The sequence below is a fragment of the Mycetomoellerius zeteki genome, unplaced genomic scaffold (assembly GCF_001594055.1).
Source record: "Mycetomoellerius zeteki isolate Tzet28-1 unplaced genomic scaffold, Tzet1.0 scaffold275, whole genome shotgun sequence".
Classification (NCBI taxonomy): Eukaryota; Metazoa; Arthropoda; class Insecta; order Hymenoptera; family Formicidae; genus Mycetomoellerius; species Mycetomoellerius zeteki.
Window position 1 is genome coordinate 261029 of NW_017257255.1, and position 19079 is coordinate 280107.

General features: G+C 36.7%; 2 protein-coding genes across 5 annotated transcripts in view; both read left to right on the forward strand.

Moving 5' to 3' along the window:
• The first annotated feature begins 1536 nt into the window (after positions 1-1536).
• Positions 1537-15852, forward strand: LOC108724117 (reticulocyte-binding protein 2 homolog a). Of its 4 annotated transcripts, XM_018450294.1 has the most exons (10): positions 1537-1719; positions 1821-2066; positions 2639-6100; positions 6191-14100; positions 14180-14386; positions 14461-14580; positions 14776-15033; positions 15116-15232; positions 15330-15401; positions 15605-15852. In XM_018450294.1, exons 3-10 carry the CDS (start codon positions 2998-3000, stop codon positions 15674-15676), a joined length of 11859 nt encoding a protein of 3952 aa, XP_018305796.1. In that variant the 5' UTR covers positions 1537-1719; positions 1821-2066; positions 2639-2997; the 3' UTR covers positions 15677-15852. The 4 variants fall into 4 exon arrangements, with proteins under 4 accessions (XP_018305796.1, XP_018305795.1, XP_018305794.1 ...); XM_018450293.1 differs by lacking the exons at positions 1537-1719; positions 1821-2066 and adding an exon at positions 2115-2521; XM_018450292.1 differs by lacking the exons at positions 1537-1719; positions 1821-2066 and having other exon boundaries at positions 2115-6100.
• A 2038-nt stretch (positions 15853-17890) lies between these two features.
• Positions 17891-19079, forward strand: part of LOC108724123 (ADP-ribosylation factor-like protein 16) — a 1787-nt gene continuing 598 nt past the window's right edge. Inside the window, exon 1 of the mRNA XM_018450302.1 lies at positions 17891-18500. Coding sequence (XP_018305804.1) covers positions 18294-18500 — 207 coding nt within the window. The 5' untranslated portion in view covers positions 17891-18293. The remainder of the gene's footprint in view (positions 18501-19079) is intronic.

Sequence of the window (19079 nt, forward strand, 5' to 3'; positions counted from 1 at the left end):
TGTTTTCTACAGAAAGCTGCAAAGCTAAATATATATTTATCCGATTATCTTTCTATATAATTAACCCCGTATTGTATAATAACTCCAGCTCAGTTTGTTAAAAAAAAATTATGTATCTTATTCGACATTTGTCGTATAATTTTAATACGAAAGATGTAAAATTCATAAAATTTAAGTTCTATATATTCAGTTATAAACGGAAGTAATCTTTAATACGAAACATAATATATAATTTTCTCAGCACAAATTCCACTACTCTTATCGACTTTTCAAACTTTAACAATTTTATGCGGTACAGCATTCAGCAGTCATTGTTCCGATATCTGTACAGCATTCAAACGTGTTCAAGAGATGTTATTCTTCTGCCACACACAGAAATTTGTTGTCCAAAGATATCTCTGCTATTATATTAATTGTACACATCTCCGTAACGGAATGTACATTTTACTGCACAATAAAATTGTGATGAATTGCAGCGAGAGATTACTCATTCTTCCGTTATATTTATGTTATTGTTGTTAATGTTGTTTATCTGCAGGAATATCAGAATGACCTTAAATAATTTAACCGATTTACCCAAACTGATAAAATTGTGTCTATGTTGTATCGTCAAGTTCGATCAATACACTGCAAACGCTTAAGTATGAAGTAAATATAAAATATATAAGCATAATTTTTTCAATCACTAAAATAACAGTGAAATCATTCGATTAAGGTCAATCAAATTATTGCGACATTTCGTTTATCGGACGGCGATCAATCATCCGCAAATTCCGATTAATCGCACTCGTATTACGTGATTTTCTTGTAACAGGTTTCTCGTAGCGAGAGTTAAAGTCGCGCAAGAGAGATTACTTCTATTTTAAAATCACCGAGATCCCGCGCGCGTTACCTTTGGAGTTTTCCCTCAATCTTTTCCCCTCCCCCTCCGTTGTGCTTTACTCCAAAATTTAAAGGACCCCGCACTAATTATACAGGGTGACTCATTTTAATATTTCGAAAATATGCAATTTTACAAAATAAAACATTCTAAATTAAAATTATATAATATAAAAGGAAACGTCACCATTATACGCTACCCTCAATACCATACAATGTTTTTTCGAATCTTTTGATAAAATTGTATATTTTTTAAATATTCGCTTGTTAAGGGGATCCTAAAGCCGTCTGTATTACCGACTAAATCGTAATTTTTGTATAACAAATATTTTTTTCTCTTTCACAAATTCAAAAATCCTTTTCCAGGATTAAAATATATTAATACGTGTTTGTGAAGTGGAATTTCTGCCGAAAACGACAAAAAATTTCGAAATTGAAAAATCTTAAGAAAAATTTTTTATCGTTCTCGGCATAAATTCCACCTCACAAACGCGTATTAATGTGTATACTTTAATCCTGGAAAAGGATTTTTGAATCTGTGAAAGAGGAAAAAAGTATTTGTTATACAAAAATTACGATTTAGTCGGTAATACAGACGACTTTAGGATCCCCTTAAACCTATAACTTCACCTATCCCGTTCCAGTCGCGATCACGTGTCGTGAGACAAGTGCGAGACGCGAACCGCGATCATCCGCGATGCCGTCAGTGATAAAAGATCGGTGCGTGTGGTGTAGTCAGAGTGTAATAATGCAATCGACTGGACGGAGGAGTCAAGAGGGAATAGGCGAATGTTAATTTAAAAGAAAAACAGCTGACTTGGAAATGGAGGAAATTGATGTGTATGCGCACATTTATGAGGGGTTTACCAACAACGTGAGGAGGAAGGGAGGGAACACGTAAATAATATAACAAAATGCCTATCTTCTTTATTTTTTCATAGATGAGAGTTTAGACAGTGCTCGCGCATAGAACGTAATATTGCTCCACGCAAATGCACTCGATGGCGGTGCTCCTGATGCTCAGCACAGCAGGCATGGACACAAGCATGAATAAGCCTCGCTCGCTCGGTTTACCGATTGGATAACGTCAAAACCGCCGGGCGTCGCGTTGTCTCGACCTCTCGACCGATTTACACGATCGCACAAGGCGTGTGCGCGGAAGAACTGATCGGACTATTAGATTAAAGGTGATCGTTTAATTTTTCTTCTATTCCCCCATCTCTCTCCTCCTGTCACCCCGCGCATGCATGCGTAATGAAATCGCGTGGCGAACCTAGTAAGTTGTTAGCGTTGACCGCGATATCGGCGCGCATGTGTACATTGTGTACGCGCAGTACGACGACGGGTGTCTCACCGCTTCCTACGTCGGTGGTATCGTGAACGATCGGGTGACGCGTTCCTGCGTGTTTCATGTAAACGACGGCAACGAGAGTCAGATCATCGACCGTTCATAGTCCACGGCGCCAAGGAAAGTATCCGTTCGAAAGGAAGGGATTCCTCCGCGACGGAAATAACACCGTCGCAGGAGCTCGCGAGGGAAAGAGAGAGAGAAAGAGAGAGAGAAAGAGATAAGGATCGAAGACGGAGACGCAGCTCACGCAACTCGAGGAGCGCGAAACATCTGATCGTTTGACGCAAACGCGTGAGTTCCGCAGGTTTGCCCGTCGCGTTACATCGTGACGCGCGAAACGCGCCGGCGAACGCTGTCATCACCCCCGATGTTTACTCTTCAGGTCTAATCGCACGTGTTTCTTTGCAGCCGACAGTCTCGTCGGGGAACGGCCAGAGTCGGTGGATCCTTGCAGCGTGAGAGGTTAGGCGGGATGTCCGAGAGTGACATCGTCGTCTAGAGCGAGCGCTAGCTAGGATAAATACGCGGCGTGGGATATATAGAGACACGATGATCTTTGACGTCCCGAGTGCGCAAGCCTGCAGAAGAAACGAATCGTGGAACCTGAGAGGCAAGAATCGTCAACGCTCAGTGCAATAAGCGTACATCCCGATGAAGAGATGCGCGTTCTTACGGCATGTTAAACTACCAAAGATTGTGCGGTGTTAGGTTGTTGTATTTACGCGAACTTGTTGCAATTGTATTGAGGTGTTAGGCTAAAGAGTGGAATGAGTTACAGCAACTTTGGCCGAGGAAGGGGCTACCCGCAGGGTACACGTGCCGCGCGTCGCTTTGGTAGGCCCCGATTTCCACGTCCGCCCTTCCGACATGCAGTTCCTCCACCGAGGCCAGGACATCCCGCGCAGTTTGGCGCGCCCTGGCAGCCGAACAATATGTTTTTTCAGCCTCATACGTCCCAGCCGTTACGTGGCAGCCCGCCCTTTAGAGCAGACGGTAGGCGAAGGAGGTTCTGTAATTATGACGTTCGATTCCCCGCCCCTAATAGATTGCCCGTACCTCCGCGTTTCGAGAAGAGTGCCGTGTTGCCAGAAGAGCTGATTATGCAGGAGGAGACTAATATAATTGAAACTGTGCCACAACTTCTTCTGCTCGGCTCAGAAGAAGAGCGACAACAGAAAATAATCGAAACAGCGGATCGATTGAAGCAGAAACTCTCTTCTTTTAACAGTGATGACATCCCAGATATTTGGAATGAAGATATACCGTCTAACATTATTGCGGACAATCCAGAGGATAATGCTCAGATACGTATCCCTGTAGTAGGATATAAATCATCTGAGATCAATTTGACGTACAATGATCTAAGGGACATTGGAAAAATAAATTCTGATAATATGCAGCATACTACAAATGAATTAGATATTATCAATAATACAGATAGCGATGTAATGATATTAGATGAGAACAAAGATGAAACTCGTCTAATGATACCTAATGATCAAATGACAATTCTGGAAAATGTACCAGATGATAATCAATACATGGAAGTGGACAAGGAATGGATTGAGAATGGACAAGGAGTGGACTGGGAGCTTCAAGAGCCAGTTGATGATTCTCAGAATTTGGAACAATCAGATCTACACGGAGATAATACTATTGAAAATGAATTATTAGAATCAAACTTTCAGTACCAATATGATACACCACTAGTTAGTATTTCACAAGAGCAAGATGATCAACAACGGGATATTTCTCAAGGAATCGAAATATATCCCACAGATGTTACGAAAGAACCAGATGAGTCTGAAACACTAAATTTAGAAGCTGATGTATCATTTCCAATTGATTCAACGGATCAGGACATTTTGCAGAAGGACGTATCGCAAGAGAAAGAGGAACTTTTCGAAAATTTAGATGTTCAAGAAAGTGCTTTAAATTCTCATGTTCATGCAGAAAATTCAAATAGCAGTAATTGTACATTAATACAAACACCATTAATTGATACACCAGTAAGTAATGTCACATTAGATAATCAATTGCCAAGAATGAAGGAAAATTCTTTTCAGAGTGGTCCACCAAAACTGTCTCCACATACGGAGCAGGAATTGCCCGTTGATTTTGATCCTACTACTCCACCACCAATGTTACTAAAACAAGATCAACCGTGTATTTTGCCTCCATATTCAATTCCTGATTTACCATTATTCGATCCTACTGAGCCACCACCAAATATAAAATGTTTACTCGGGACAAAAATGTCCCATGAAGACGCAAATCCTCCATGGAGTAATGCTCAAAATCCGATACCTGCCGTCTATAATAATATGGAAGTTCATACGGGCTTAAATACACATGGAGGATTTATGCCTCAACAATTACCACTAGAAATAGTCAATCAAAGTAATGTTTTTATGCCATCTCATATCGATTCAGTAAATTTTTCTCCAATGTTTCCTATGCTGCCCAGCAATCCTGTTATCAATACACACGTTCCGTCATTGCCTCAAGTACATGCAACGTCTCTTAATACTTGTGTGTCTTCATCTTTTTTACCAGAGCTCTCTTCGTCTTCTAATTTGCATTGCAGCGTAAACAAAGACGATGGTTTGAACGACATGCAAGAAGCCATGAGATTTGCAAAAGAAATGACAAGTATAACGGGAAAGACAGATGAAGAATCTAAATCAAGTTCCAAATCTCTTTCCAAAAGCAGTACTCCAATTGATCCTGCTAGCGATGTAGAATCTATAGCACTGCCTCCAGGAAAACCAAAAACCAAAACTAATAAGCAAAAAAAAATAAAAGAAAGTGACACGAGTAGCAAGAAAAAAATACTTGAAGAACAGAGTACAGCAGACTATCCATCATCAGAAGAAACGATACAAGATGCAAATGTGAAATCTAAGAATACCTTGTTAATGAATGACCTCGTTAATGAACTAGAGCGTCCTAAAGTAGTATTTAACTTGAATAATAAAGTGAAAGTAGTAAATACCAAGTCATGGAAAGAAAATAACGAGAAAAAAAATGGAATGACACATCCCATAGAACTAGAAAAAACACTTGCAGAACCTTCGATAACTAAAAAGAATTTAGAAAATACGTCAAAGCATAATAAAGAAGAAGAAAAGAATTTAAAGAGAAAAGAAAATAATTTTGAGAATGCAATATCATCCGAGATTGCAAACCAAAATATCATATTGCATCATAAAAAGCCACAAAAAGATGTCCATACAGAAAAATCTCAACATTCTAACGTTTCACTTCCGAAAGTCAACGTGCAAAATTTGAGGAGCCGTATAGAAAAGAATGAGAATACTAAAATGGATGCTTCGTGGAAAAACAGGATCATTAGTCGATTTTTAAAGATGAGTAAGAACGATATCTACAACATGGTGAATAACACTAGTCTTCGAAAGTTCGATATTATAATGAAGCGTCTAGTCAAAGAAAAAAAGCCTACATTATCCTTGGAGATGAGACACGCACAAGACGAAAAGATGAAACTATACGATCAACAGGAATTTATGAAGCAATTAAATGCGATGTTGGACACCGACGCTATCGTGTCCATTACAGATCTACCTACAGAATTTATACATCATTTGAATGAAGTACTACAATTGGATGTGCAACCAGACATTCATGCCGAATCCGCAGCAGCTTCGAGCAGCCAGTATGGTCATTTGGAAGATACAAATCGTACGTTCAATCCCGTAATAACCCAAATCCCAGAATGCACAAATAAAACAACAATGTTGAATGATATTAGTCAGGAATGTGTAAAAAGCAAAGGTCATGCGGTAAAAACGGGATCTAACAAAAATGTACCGGCACATAATACTAGAAATAATGATGTTAATTTAAAAGGTGACACTTGTAATCCTATTGTAACTAACGTTTCTAATGTTAATAATAGCTTGTTGACTCTACAACATGATTTGGATGATATATTTTCAGAAGTAACGAAGAAAATTCAAACACCTGCGGCAGTAAAAGAACGTAAGCGTTGCAGTATGGGGCAACAAAGTGCAAAGAAATTCGATGTTGGCGCGATTTCGAGGAGCATGGAGAAAGAAGCATTTATGGAAGATGACAGAACACACAGACTGGAGAATAGCCCGCACTGGGACGAGAAGTGCGATAGATGGAAAAGGAAGGAACGAGAAGATCCACATGCGTACAGAAATCTTACCAAAGAAGAATGGGAAGCAAAATACGGAATGCAAACAAATTTGACAGTCTGTATTCCTTCCGATAATCCAAAAAGGATTGGTGTTACCAAGAGAGGACGCGGTTTACTAAATAGAGGACGCGGTAGAAAAGTTTATCCACGACGTCGTTATTCCTCTGAATCTTCGAAACAACAATTAAATACAAGATACAGAAGTTTGGAAAAGGAAAAGCATAAAAAATCTAGACGACATAGTGACGATAGAAAACATACCACAGAATATTTAGAATATGATATCAATCAGGATAGTGACAGTAGTAGCAGCAGCACTAGTAGCAGTAGCAGCAGTAATAGTAGTGATAACACAAATGTTACAAAGTTATTGAGAGCGATAAAAGAAAATGAAAAGGTGGCCAAGCAAATGTCATTGAACGAAGCGATAAGAGACGAGGTAAATGCCGAGATTGAACGAGAGCGGAAATCGAAAAAATCGCGGAAGACTTACAAAAACTCCAAGAGCCGAAAACAGAGAAAAGTACGTTATAAGAAAAAGAAGAGACAAAACAAGGAAATGACGAGCTCTTCTGATTCCTCCTCAGAAAAAGACAATGATAATGAAATGACTGATAGATTGTTGACGGAAAAGGAAATTAAGAAGGAAGTCATAGAAAATCAGGTCGTACAAGAAGTTATTGTTAAAGAGGAAGTAGACATTAATCAAGAAGAGAATACCAGAGACGCTGAATTTAGAGACGTAAATGCTTCGAATCATCTCATGACTATGGAAAATAAAGCAGCACATTTCTTCTCGCAGAATAGAGTGGAATCTCCTTTAGCACAAGAAATTCCGCTAACATCTATTAATGCCACGCAACTACATGCTGAAGAGAGATTGCCGATAGGTTCCCCTACGCAACTAAAAACTAAAGCGCAATTGAAGCAGATGCCAGAAACATCCGATATGAATGATAACAAAGTTCCCTTGAATATATTTACTTGCATACCGGAAAATTGGAATGCATTTAATTCGCCGAGTTTCTCGGAATATATAGAGGATTCAAATAAAACCTGTGAAACATCTGACACTGGCTGCAATCAAGACAAGACTGTTTTGTCGACAAATAACAGTGTAATGAATCAAAGCAATATCACGTATGAATCGGCATGTAGCAGCGAAGTTAATGAAAATGCAATTTTGCAACAATCGGATGCAACAGCATGCATTCTTACCGAATCGTCTGTCAAAATACAAGACAGTAAATCAGTAGCTGAAATCTCAGCTACTGATAACGATATGTCAAAGGCATCAACGGCTGCTAAGTCAACATCGTTGGTATCAAGTGTCCCTACGAGTACTGCGAGTCCAAAGCAAGGTGGCAGCAAAAAAATCGACATAAAGACGTACTACGAGCGCACCATACATCGTCGCATGAATGATAAATTGGAATCGAAGAAGCCTGCAGAAAATCCTACGACATCAACACAAAATTTAATTACACCGAAAAGCATAGAGCCAGAAATTGCAGTAAATAAATTTACATTAATATCTACATCCAGCAGCTCCATTCAAGATCCACGATTAGCATCGAAACGTTCTGAAGAAAATTCAAATCGTACCGTCAATAATGATAGCGTCGTTCAAAAAAGTAATCAGATTAAATCAAAAGATGAAGTATCGCTTGCTACTAGCAGTGTCAATGCATTGCCCAATATTGTAACGACATCTAAGATTGCAGCATCTAAAGCAAAGAAATGCTCAGAAGTTAAGAACAGTGCAACAGATAAGACATTACAAAGCAAAGCTGCGTCTGATCCTAAACGATTTAAAAATATTCGATCGGAAGGTAGCAAAGAGTTGAAGCTGAAGAAAGAAATGGCGAAAGAACAAAAAGCAAAAAAGAAGTTTGCGACAGCATCAAAATCTGATAATTTAATTTCAACAAAAATATATTTTCCTTTGGAAGAGACAAGCACAGAAGAGAAAGAAAAAAAGATCAATAATATTAATGACAGGAACAAAGTAAAAATTATAGGAATACAGTCGTTAAGTTCTCACGAAAATAAAGTAAATACTAGTAATGTGAAAACGTCAACAATTTCCTCTGGCAACGCTGATAACGATGGTAACGAATTACCGCATAATACTATTAAGACGAAAGAACGTTCTTTGAATTTGGAAATTTGTGAACGAGGAAACGCTGAAAAAACTGCAAATAACATTGAAAGCACTGATACGCGCGAACATTCTTCTAAGACGACGCCAGATGAAACTCATAATATAAAGCGTGCAAAGGATACAGCAAGCGTTAAGATTGCGGATAAAAAGGGCCATAAAAAAATTCGTAACATCATTCCTGAATCACTCGATGCATCGACAGTTTCTAAAATTGCCCTGAAAGTCCCTGAAAGTAAAAACTCTAGCATAGAAAAAATAAACAAGGATGTTTCAACTGAGATTCAACAATCTAATACAATCAAAAACATGGAACTTTCATTGAATAACACGGACGGAAGTCAAATAAAAAAATCAGATCGAGATCTAACGGAGAGCACAATTAATCGTGATAGCGACATTTCCGAATTGGATGCGGTATCTCGAGTGGATAGTATCGATAAACAAAGTAAGGAAAATTTGTTAGTAAATATTGAAACTAGCAGCACTAAGGAAAACGATATGAAATTAAATGTCCTTGATGCTACAAATAAATCTGCGAGTGCGAATAAGGACGATTCTGCGAGTAAGAAAACCGCTGAGTCGTCATCAACTTCGAACGAAAATTCACAGGAACGGCAAAGCATAGAGAACAATGCTATTTCTTCTGACAGCGTAGGTAGTCCGTTTAAAGGCTTTCTTCAGGAAACTATGATGGACTTCGAGCAGTCTAACTTATTCGACGTGAATTATGTGACGACAAGTACTGCCGATTGCAAGGATATGAAGATCGAAGGGCGACAGGATTACGAAACGCTAGAACCTGGTACTGATTACGCTGACGATACGAATATTAACGCCAATGCGAATTTTAATATCGCTTTTGGTAACGATTTACTTGCTTCAAATAAAGAGTGCATGAACGAGAAGAGCGATAAGTCTGATTTGACGGCGGATGAAAACGGAGAAGGGCATGTAAGAAAATCCTCGAGCGAGATAGTCACGACCATGTTACACGATGACGACAACGATATCAGTATCGGTAGAGGTAACGAGACGGACAGACAGTTGACCGTAAGCAAGGAAGGATACGCGTCTTGTGCAGGATTAGTGATTAAAGAATCTATGTTATTAGATAACGAGGAAGAAATTATTCAGAGCGAAGCCCGATCAAAGGATTTGACGAGTAAGCTCAAAACTACGACCGATCCCAGTTTATCTGATGCGTTAGAGGCAACGATCTCGGATGACGCATTGAGATTGCCGGATTGTCAAAGCGCGGAACATCTCGATAATCATATTTACTTAGAAACTAATATATCCGCTGAGAAGGCACCCTGCGACAAATTGCCGGGCTTCGATTCCGACGAGCATCTGGATAACGACATATTCTACTTGGATGATCGTTTGCAAAGCACTACTACGTTTGACACCAAGGACGACGAGTGCGTGCATTTTTCTGTTGATCAACAAAGTCCCGAATTCGACATCATGCCCGCGGTGATTCCGGAAACGACAATAATTGCGCCCTGCGCAGATTTATCGCGCAGCGAGAAATCGGAGGGGTGTAAATTCGACATGAAGCATATCTCTTCAACGGAAAACAATTTGCTCGTGGGAACGTCACCGATGGAGTGTTCGCCGATCGATTCGCCGAGGACGCTGAATATCCCGACAAAAGCCGCCTTGAAGGAGGCCGCAAATCTCTTTTTGAAATCTTTAAGTAATGTATCGACGGCAACTAAAGCACTTGAGATATTAGACAAAACACAGCAGAGCGAAACGGATATAAATTATCAAACGCCAACTTGGCGTGTAGAGGAACAAAACAATAGAAAAACGAGCATGCCAGAAATTGATAACAATGCGACTGCCGCGCAAAAAGCTCACAACACTATGACCGTGCAGGTTAACTTAAACGTAAACAAAATATCGGCGCACAACAGCATACGTGGTGAATCGGTTCATAAAGATGTCAGTGCTAATGCTAACCACGGCAAGTTCACAGTATCTCCGACGACTTTGACTAACATTGAGAAACGTCTTCACAGTAATATGCAACGTGAACCAGTCGTCGAATTGCTAAAAATGAAAGAATTGGATAAACTGTTGGAAAAGAAGAACCAGGAAAATTTCGAGAAAATAAAAGAGAAAGTTCATGAAGAAAAGAGAAGCCAAGAAATTTTCAGGATGAGAGAGAAAGTTTACGAAGGTCAGAAAAAGCATAACGATTCAATTTTGTATAGGTTAAAAGACAAACGGCAAATGAAGTATCGACCTAAAGAAACGCCGAGGAAGAACAGTTTGGTGAAGAGACTTAAAAAAATGAGACGATCTGGGAAGATCGTCGGTAACACGAAGGAAGCTATTTTAGCTAGAATGTTGAAAATTGATCTCGAAATTCACAAGCTAATGACGGAGAAACTAAAGTTGCACGAATTATTACGAAGTAATGTTCCATCGAGTGAAAATTCTATAACAAATGGCAGTGTAGTGCTAAGGACGGCAAAAGACAATACTGTTCCCGATCAGCCTGAAATACCGTCAACGTCACAGAATAGTGAAATAAATCATGCTAAACAAGGCCGACATGTGTCTCCGTCGAAATCGTCGAGGCTGATTAAGGACAGAAAGAGAGCTTTGTCTTCGCAAGATAATAAGAATACAAATTACACGCCTAGGTCGAAAACACCTGTGATTAGGTGGAAAAAGAAACCACGACTAGAACAGACAGTCAAACAGGAGAAAGACAACGAAGAAGATGGAGGAGGAGAAGAAGAAGAAGAAGAAGAAGAAGAAGAAGAAGAAGAGGAGGAGGAAGAAGAGGAAGAAGAAGAGGATTTTAACGAAGTAACAAAGGAGCAGGCTTCGACTTCCGTGAGTAAAAAGATGGAAAATGATTTGATTGACACATCTGAAAATCTTCGGAAATCGAATGCCATGAAAAATAATAAAGTGCGAAAGGACAAAATCGCTGGAAAGAAGATCGACAAGGAAGCTGATATCAATTCGAAACGCTCGATCTATTCAGATAAAAGCGGAACGGATAAAAGTGCGGATGAGCGTTCAGAATGTCGGGACTTTACCGAAGGTGAGACCGAACGTGCAAAACATTTTGATACTGATAAGTCAAATGATATTTCGCCATCGAGCGAAGTGGCGAAGATAAATTCTCAGCCGTCGAACAAGCACGTGCACAGCACTCCGGAATCCTTGTCTATATATACTGACGATAGCACGTGGGATTCTCTAGTACAAAATACCGCGTCGGAGATACACAAGAAAGCATCGGGTCTCGCTTTGCTAAACGAGTCGTTTAAGAAAGAGTTAGCTAGATCGAAGATGAAATCGATCGTGCGTAAGAAAAAGAAGAAGCAGCTGGACAACTTCTTGAGGACGGTTAACAATTTGACGGGGGAGGAAGAGGAGTTGCCTCTGTCCAAGTTATACATCAAGAAACTGCGGCAAAAACGAGATTTGCTTGACTCGCTCAGTCAGAGGGAAGGAAACGCAAATCTCGTTGAACCAGACGTCCTGAAGAACGTAGATGAGACGATAAACGAGGTAACGGAGAACAAAGAGGAAAATCTTTTTGAACCTCAATCGGAAGCGCGAGCTTCTGATGACACTCCACCAATGTCCAACGCTTCTCCAATATTACATTCTGATAAGCATCAAATTCTCGTCGACGCTGAAGCGAACGCCAATTCAGATTGGCCGTATCGAGAGAAAGAAAATATAGAAGAGGTTGCATTGCAGCAAGATAGTAATGATGTACCTGATGGATCGAATCATGTTTTTAAAGCCGTGAGTCAGGACAAAGTTCCTTTCTACAACGAACGTAACGTAGAACCTGACAGTAGCATCACTCCTGAAGAAACTCAAGCGGAAAGTCATTCCTCAGATTGCGAACGTGACGGTGTGAAGAATTCCAATGATGTTGCATCGCGTAATTTTGATATTAAAGTATCCGTGCCCAAAACTTTAATAAAAAATGATTTCAGTCTGGGGATATTGTTGCAAAAAAATAAACAGACGGAAGACAGCGTCGTAGACACTGATTTGGTCGATTCTACAACAAACGCATTTCCGGCTCACACTGACAGATTGGAAGAGAAGAATAAGAATTCTACAACAAACGCATTTTCGGCTCACACTGAGAGATTGGAAGAGAAGGATGAAAATTCACAAAGTACCTCGCAAGCTGATAATTCGACCGCGGAGAAAGACAAGAAGGACAAGAAAGATGAAGCGAAAGACAAACGCACAGCGAACGCAAATGAAAAGGAAGAGGCGATCGATAGAGCAAGTAATACACCATCTGCGCCGCAATTGGTCACTGCGAATTCCGATGTCACTGAGAACGAGCGATCTAATAACAACGTTGAATCTAACGACAAGATAACAATAATAGATACAGGGTGTGACTCAAATGTCTTGGAAAAAACAGACACGAAACAGAAAAAACCGGATGCTGAATCCGAGCAACTCTCGAATGATACGATTTCTGTGAAACAAGATTGTCAAAACATCAAGAATGCCATTAAAGCCGCCAAAGAAGAAGAGAAAAATAATCCCGAAAATATATCCGGCACATTTGAGAAAATCCTGAATAATGATCAAGGCACTGGCAATTCCGTTCCAGTTGATCTAACGTGCGAAAGATCAGAAGATGAAGTGTCCGTTGAACAAATGTCCGGTTTGGAACACACGTCGACTTCTACCTTCTCGTCCAATAAAGCAAAGAGCAAAGAAATGAGCAAAAAGCTTCGTCGCAAACACGACACTTCAATACCGATTCGGAGAAGCACCAGAAACTCCAATGAGAGCAAGTCTAGTAAGATAAATGAAATCGATGCTAATTCAAGCAGCAGCGGACCTTCTTCACGAGAGACGAGCGTTTTTCACGAGAATGACTTAACAATGCGAAGCAAAAGCAAATCCCCAACGTGGACAAAGCGTGATGAAAAAGTCGTCAATAATGTAATCAGGAAGAATCGTGTTTCACAGAAAGTGCAAAATACGAATAGCCGGAAAGTTGGTACTGAATCTGAAACAAAGATCGAAAATCAGACTAAATATCTCGATACGATTACAGAATCTGCAGTTTCGAAGAACAAGATTGTGGTAACCGCGAGGAAGAGGAAACACCGCACAGATTGGCAAATGAAACATTGCAAAGTGAGATTGATCGACTGTAAATCCATTCTTTATAAGTATATTAATCCTAAAGTTCTGGACAGACTTGGAATAATTGCCATCAATTCTTCCGCATCGAGTGATTTGTCATGTATGCAGCACACCACATGCGATCACTATGCGGCAATAATTTCTACTGCAGCTTCGAATAAAAGTTTCTTTGACCCGGCCGAGTTCTGCGATAAAGAAAAGTCTGAGATCGAAATGTTAGAAGAGAAATTAATCACTGAAAGTAGCGAGAAGGATCTTGATCAAGAATTTGTTTCACATACAGTAGAGAGCAACGAGGATGACTCAACGAGAATGCAATACACGGTTCATAAAGGCCCTATTTTGGACCTAATGGTATCAATTTAATAGATTATATTCTAAACGATTAAATTCTATACAAGATAGGCTAAATATAATCTTTTTTTTATTTTAGATTTTTGAGAATTCTTTCCTAGCAGCAAGCGAAGACGGCAAAATATACAGATATAGTCAAAAATCTAATGGAATATTGAATATCTATAAAGGTCACAAATCTGCAGTTACGTGTCTGTATATCTACAAGTCAGATGACGCAGGAGTTGACAAAAATCTTATGTATTCTGGTTCCTTAGATGGTACTTTGCGTTGTTATAATATAATGGTAAGATTTAGTAATTTAAATATTAAACAATTTTATTGAAAAACAAAAACTAATAAAACACTGCTTCTTTGCAGACTGGTGCATTAGTAGGACATCCGGCGCAAACAAAAAGTCCGATTCAGTGCATGGATCAAGCATGGGGTATCATTTTTATTGGAACAAAATCTGGGCATGTCTCACGTTTTAATATCGAGGTGAGTTATTTTTTTAAAAACTACATTCTCTTCTGTGTAGAGAGTTCTCTGAGAGAACATGTAGATATAGTAATTTACATTAAAAGATATAAAAAAAAAGAATTTTATCTATATATGAAAAATATTATATATATAAAATATAGTTAATATTTATATGTTAAATATTTATACATACGAATACAAACTTATTTGCAGGCTGGTGCTATTAAAGAAGACAGTATTCCGTTCTCAGAGAAATCTGTACTTGCGCTTAAAGCGACGAACGAAGGTCCGAGAAGAATTCTCATTATAGCATCTCGAAATCAACCAATAAATATACGCGATGCATTAACCGGTTTGCTTCTTCGTATGATTAGCGGCCAAAATAATTCTACTGTTTACAGTTTATTGCGACATAATAATTTGATCTATTGTGGTACAAGCAGCACATCTATAAACGTTTTTGATTTCACGGCAAGTGACAATAGCGCTTTTCTGAATTCTTTCAGAAAAACAGAAATTGAATTGTATCATCATTTTTTAAATATAATTGCAGATGGGTGAACAAGTAACTCAATACGATGCTGGTGTTGGTATTGTATGTATGCGGCTTTATAAGCAATTACTCTTCGCGGGCTGTTACGACGGCAATATTTATGTTTTTGACATAAATGTAAGTGTCACTTATATTTTAAGTCGTTAGTTTATAATCAGTTCATTATAGCATATTTGCGTTATATATACTCAATTAAATATAAATCTCTTTACAGAATCACGAATTAGTACATAGTATACGCGGTCCAGGGAATATGTTATTGAGTATAGAAGTTGTAAATAATAAGGTATATATTCAATGTGCAAGTTTCTATTTTTTTAACAATTTTTTAATAACTTTCCTTATATTTTTGTATTATCTTTCTTTGAACATTAAGTATTAATAATTATTTTCTCTATTTTTATATGAATTTTTAGTTGAATATGTAAAATAAGACATTGATGCTAATAGTAAATACTGATGAAATTTTTAAATTTAATTATTTTTCAGATTATAGCGGGAAGTAAAGACAAGCGTTTGCATATGTGGCAAATGCCAACTCAAGTGCGTGCCTTACTTTGAACAATGTCGTAGCATGCTCAGGAATTCTCTACTTTAAACATAATTAAGTAATCAGTTAATGTCATGATCAATTAACAACTCACAATTGATCGGATAATATTATATAAATATGTAGAGCAAGAAACTTGTGACACCGAAGTTATGACTTAATAATATACATCCATATATTTTCTAACTTTTTCACTATAAATAGTATTATATTATCATTACATTTCCCGTGAATCGCTTTTATTTATATCATATATTTAATAAGTACATGCTAGATAAAGCACAAGATGCTAAGTAAAATAATTATTTATAGTTTTTACAGTACTATATGACAATATGTAAGAGCTATTTATAGTGAAAAAGTATTGACGCCAAAATTATTCGTTATCCACTACATAAAAGATTACATATCTGTAATGTGTAAAGTGTACAGACTTGTAAAAAAATTAGATTTAAATAACGCAATAATGAAAATTATTTTACGTATGCTTTGTACACACCTAAATGTTTGGAAAGATTTCTTAATTTTGTAATCATTTGAAAATGTGACATTTTAATACACGCGTTTAAAACAAGTTATTTGTTTTAACACATATCAATATTTTAATGGGCTGTTGCAAAAAATAGTTGAGAATGCATACAAAAATATGCATTCACGACGATTTATATAAGCTTTTTTTGTTAAACAAAATGATCTTGTACTTTATTGGTGTTTTGCGAAGATTTGTTGCTCTGTTCCTAGAAGCTATGTCCTTATAAAATTTGGTTTATATTGATGAGAATGTCATATTTCATTCAACATTTTTTGTCATGTGTTTTTAATGGAAACAAATACACTCTGCCATCTTTTATTTGATTACATTAGAAATTAGCGAATGTAAATAAGGAATTGTACCAAACAAAATATGTAACAAATCATTTATAATCTAATTAGAAAATCAATATAAAATTAATTAAAGAATGAATAATGTGTGTTTATGTTCATATTATATAAAAAGGGGATAAGAGAACATTACATTTACTATATTTTAAACTTATGATAGGGCTGTTACATTTTTAATTCATTATTCTAAACATATAATTACTGTATTTATTATTATACACTCTTTAACAAAAAAAAGTTACGCGCAAATCTAGACATTGGAATCATTTTTGTTTAGACTTGTACATTTTATACTTTTTTTTTATCAAAGAGTGCATATGTAATTTTTATTGTATGTAAATTTATTGTATACAATATTTATTATATTGCTCATTTGCTATATAACACGACGAAAAAAACAAAGTTTTCCAGAAAATGAATTTGAATGTTTTGAATCATTAAAATTTTATAATATTAATTTTAAAATGCAATTTTGAATTGTAATAATTGATTGTGGAAAAATAAAAGTATATTTTTTTAAGTTTCTGTTTTCTATAAGCAATTAAAAAATTACAATTTTTATGTCGTTATTGTAGCAAACGAATAATACAGAATTATCACAATCATACATATGTTATTTGTCTGCAAAACTAATGAATGCATAATGTTAAGAAATTACTGCCAATATTTAAATAGTGTGATGAGATTTATATCATCAATTCTTTTGTGTAAAGTTCTCAAATAGAATAATATAGAGAAATTTTATATTCTTTTTCTTTTTAGGCAATTGTCATAGAAAAAGCAAATTTTTAATTTTGTTAAAAAAACTTGCAATAAAAGCATAAAATCGTAAGAGTAATTGTTATATATTTCTTGTATTTAGAAAAATGGTGTATATAATATATATATATATATATATATATATATATGGTGTGTGTGGATGTGTGTATATACATATATATATTAATATATATAATATACACACATACACATTCACATTGTAAATGTATAAATATAATTAATTTATAATAAATTTACACATCTATACCTATCTATTCATTCGTCTATGCGCGCACGCGATATATATATATATATGTACACATACAGAAAATTTTTTTATGCTGTACTATTTTTAATTAATTTAAAACCATAGACTATAATAAGAATTGTATCTTCAATTGAGGTGTTTCATTGTAATATTGATTATTGCAGTCATAAAATAGAAAAAGAATATCTGAATTTAAAAACATATATATATAGTTAACGTATAAATAGAAATGATCGACTTTACTTTCGAGATACAGTGTCTCTTGATTGTTAGAAATTTTACTATATTTAACTTTTTAACAGTGTAGATAGAAAATTCTAATAGAATATCGTAATTAAAATATTTTTAATTATTGAATTTAAACAAGTTTTACAATTGCACATCTTAATTCGTTGGTAGAGACATGACGTTCTCGCAGCGAATCTGTTAAATCAATATTAGTCTATTGTCCCTATTGTAAGTCTCGGAGAATTGCAAACATCTATTAATTGGACGATTCATAAATGCGTATTAACATAAAGTTAACATATACTCGAAATGAACTGATTCAATAATTTAAAAATTAAAATTGCCGGAAAGAAAGGCTACGAGTCAACGCTAGTTGGTAGGTGCTTGTAATTATTCTATTTTAATGTTTATCGAAAGGATATACATAAAATAATACAATATAAAGTTAACAATAATTTGTATTTAAAATAGAATTTTAAATACAAAAGGAAATGTGTCTCTGCCTTGGACCATTCAAATCAGGCAAAACTCTTTTAATGAAAAGTCTCCAAGGAGACGAAATCGACGACGCGACTCATACTGTGCCTACCAACGGAATAAATATATATACTGTAAAAAATGATACTGGCGAATTCGATATGGTGATTAAAGAAATTGGCGGTAATATGGCACCGATCTGGAAGCATTATTTTGATAAGGTACTATACAGGGTGTTTCCAAATTAAATCGCAAAACTTCGGGAGCGTGTAGAGGAGTAAAAAACTAAGAAAAAAAGTCCTATAGACATATGCTCGTTTTTGCTCCGTTTCAGAGAAATCGAAAAAAAATGTTTACATTTCTTGCCATATCTAGCACCGACATATTTGATTACATTTTCCACTTTCTGTTATGAATTTGTCAGTCGCTCTTTGAAAGCCTTTAACAGTAGATGAATTTTGTCTTTTGCAATATGCCGCGTACGTATTCTAATAGTGAATATGCTGATATGGTTTTTGTATACGGTTTCTGCAACGGTAATGCTTTAAAGGCGGTGCGAGAATATGCACGACGATTTCCAAACAGAAGAGTGCCAAACCGAAGAGTGTTTATGTTGACATTTAATAGATTGCGAGAGACTGGATCATTTTCAATTCGACAAGAAAACAACCGATTTCAAGCAGCGTTACGAAGAGATTTGCAGGCAGGGAATCGTATTTTACAACATTTTGACAATCATCCTGAGACCAGCGTTCGGAATGCGTCGGCTGTATTGGGAGTGTCACCACAAACAATTTGGC

What these genes read in the sequence shown, in the direction of transcription:
- LOC108724117 (XM_018450294.1), top strand. Translation starts at nt 2,998, where the DNA reads ATGAGTTACAGCAACTTTGGCCGAGGAAGGGGCTACCCGCAGGGTACA. An exon ending in TGCGTTGTTATAATATAATG is followed by an intron (nt 14,387 to 14,460) that starts GTAAGATTTAGT and finishes GCTTCTTTGCAG; the next exon opens with ACTGGTGCATTAGTAGGACA. An exon ending in TCTCACGTTTTAATATCGAG is followed by an intron (nt 14,581 to 14,775) that starts GTGAGTTATTTT and finishes ACTTATTTGCAG; the next exon opens with GCTGGTGCTATTAAAGAAGA.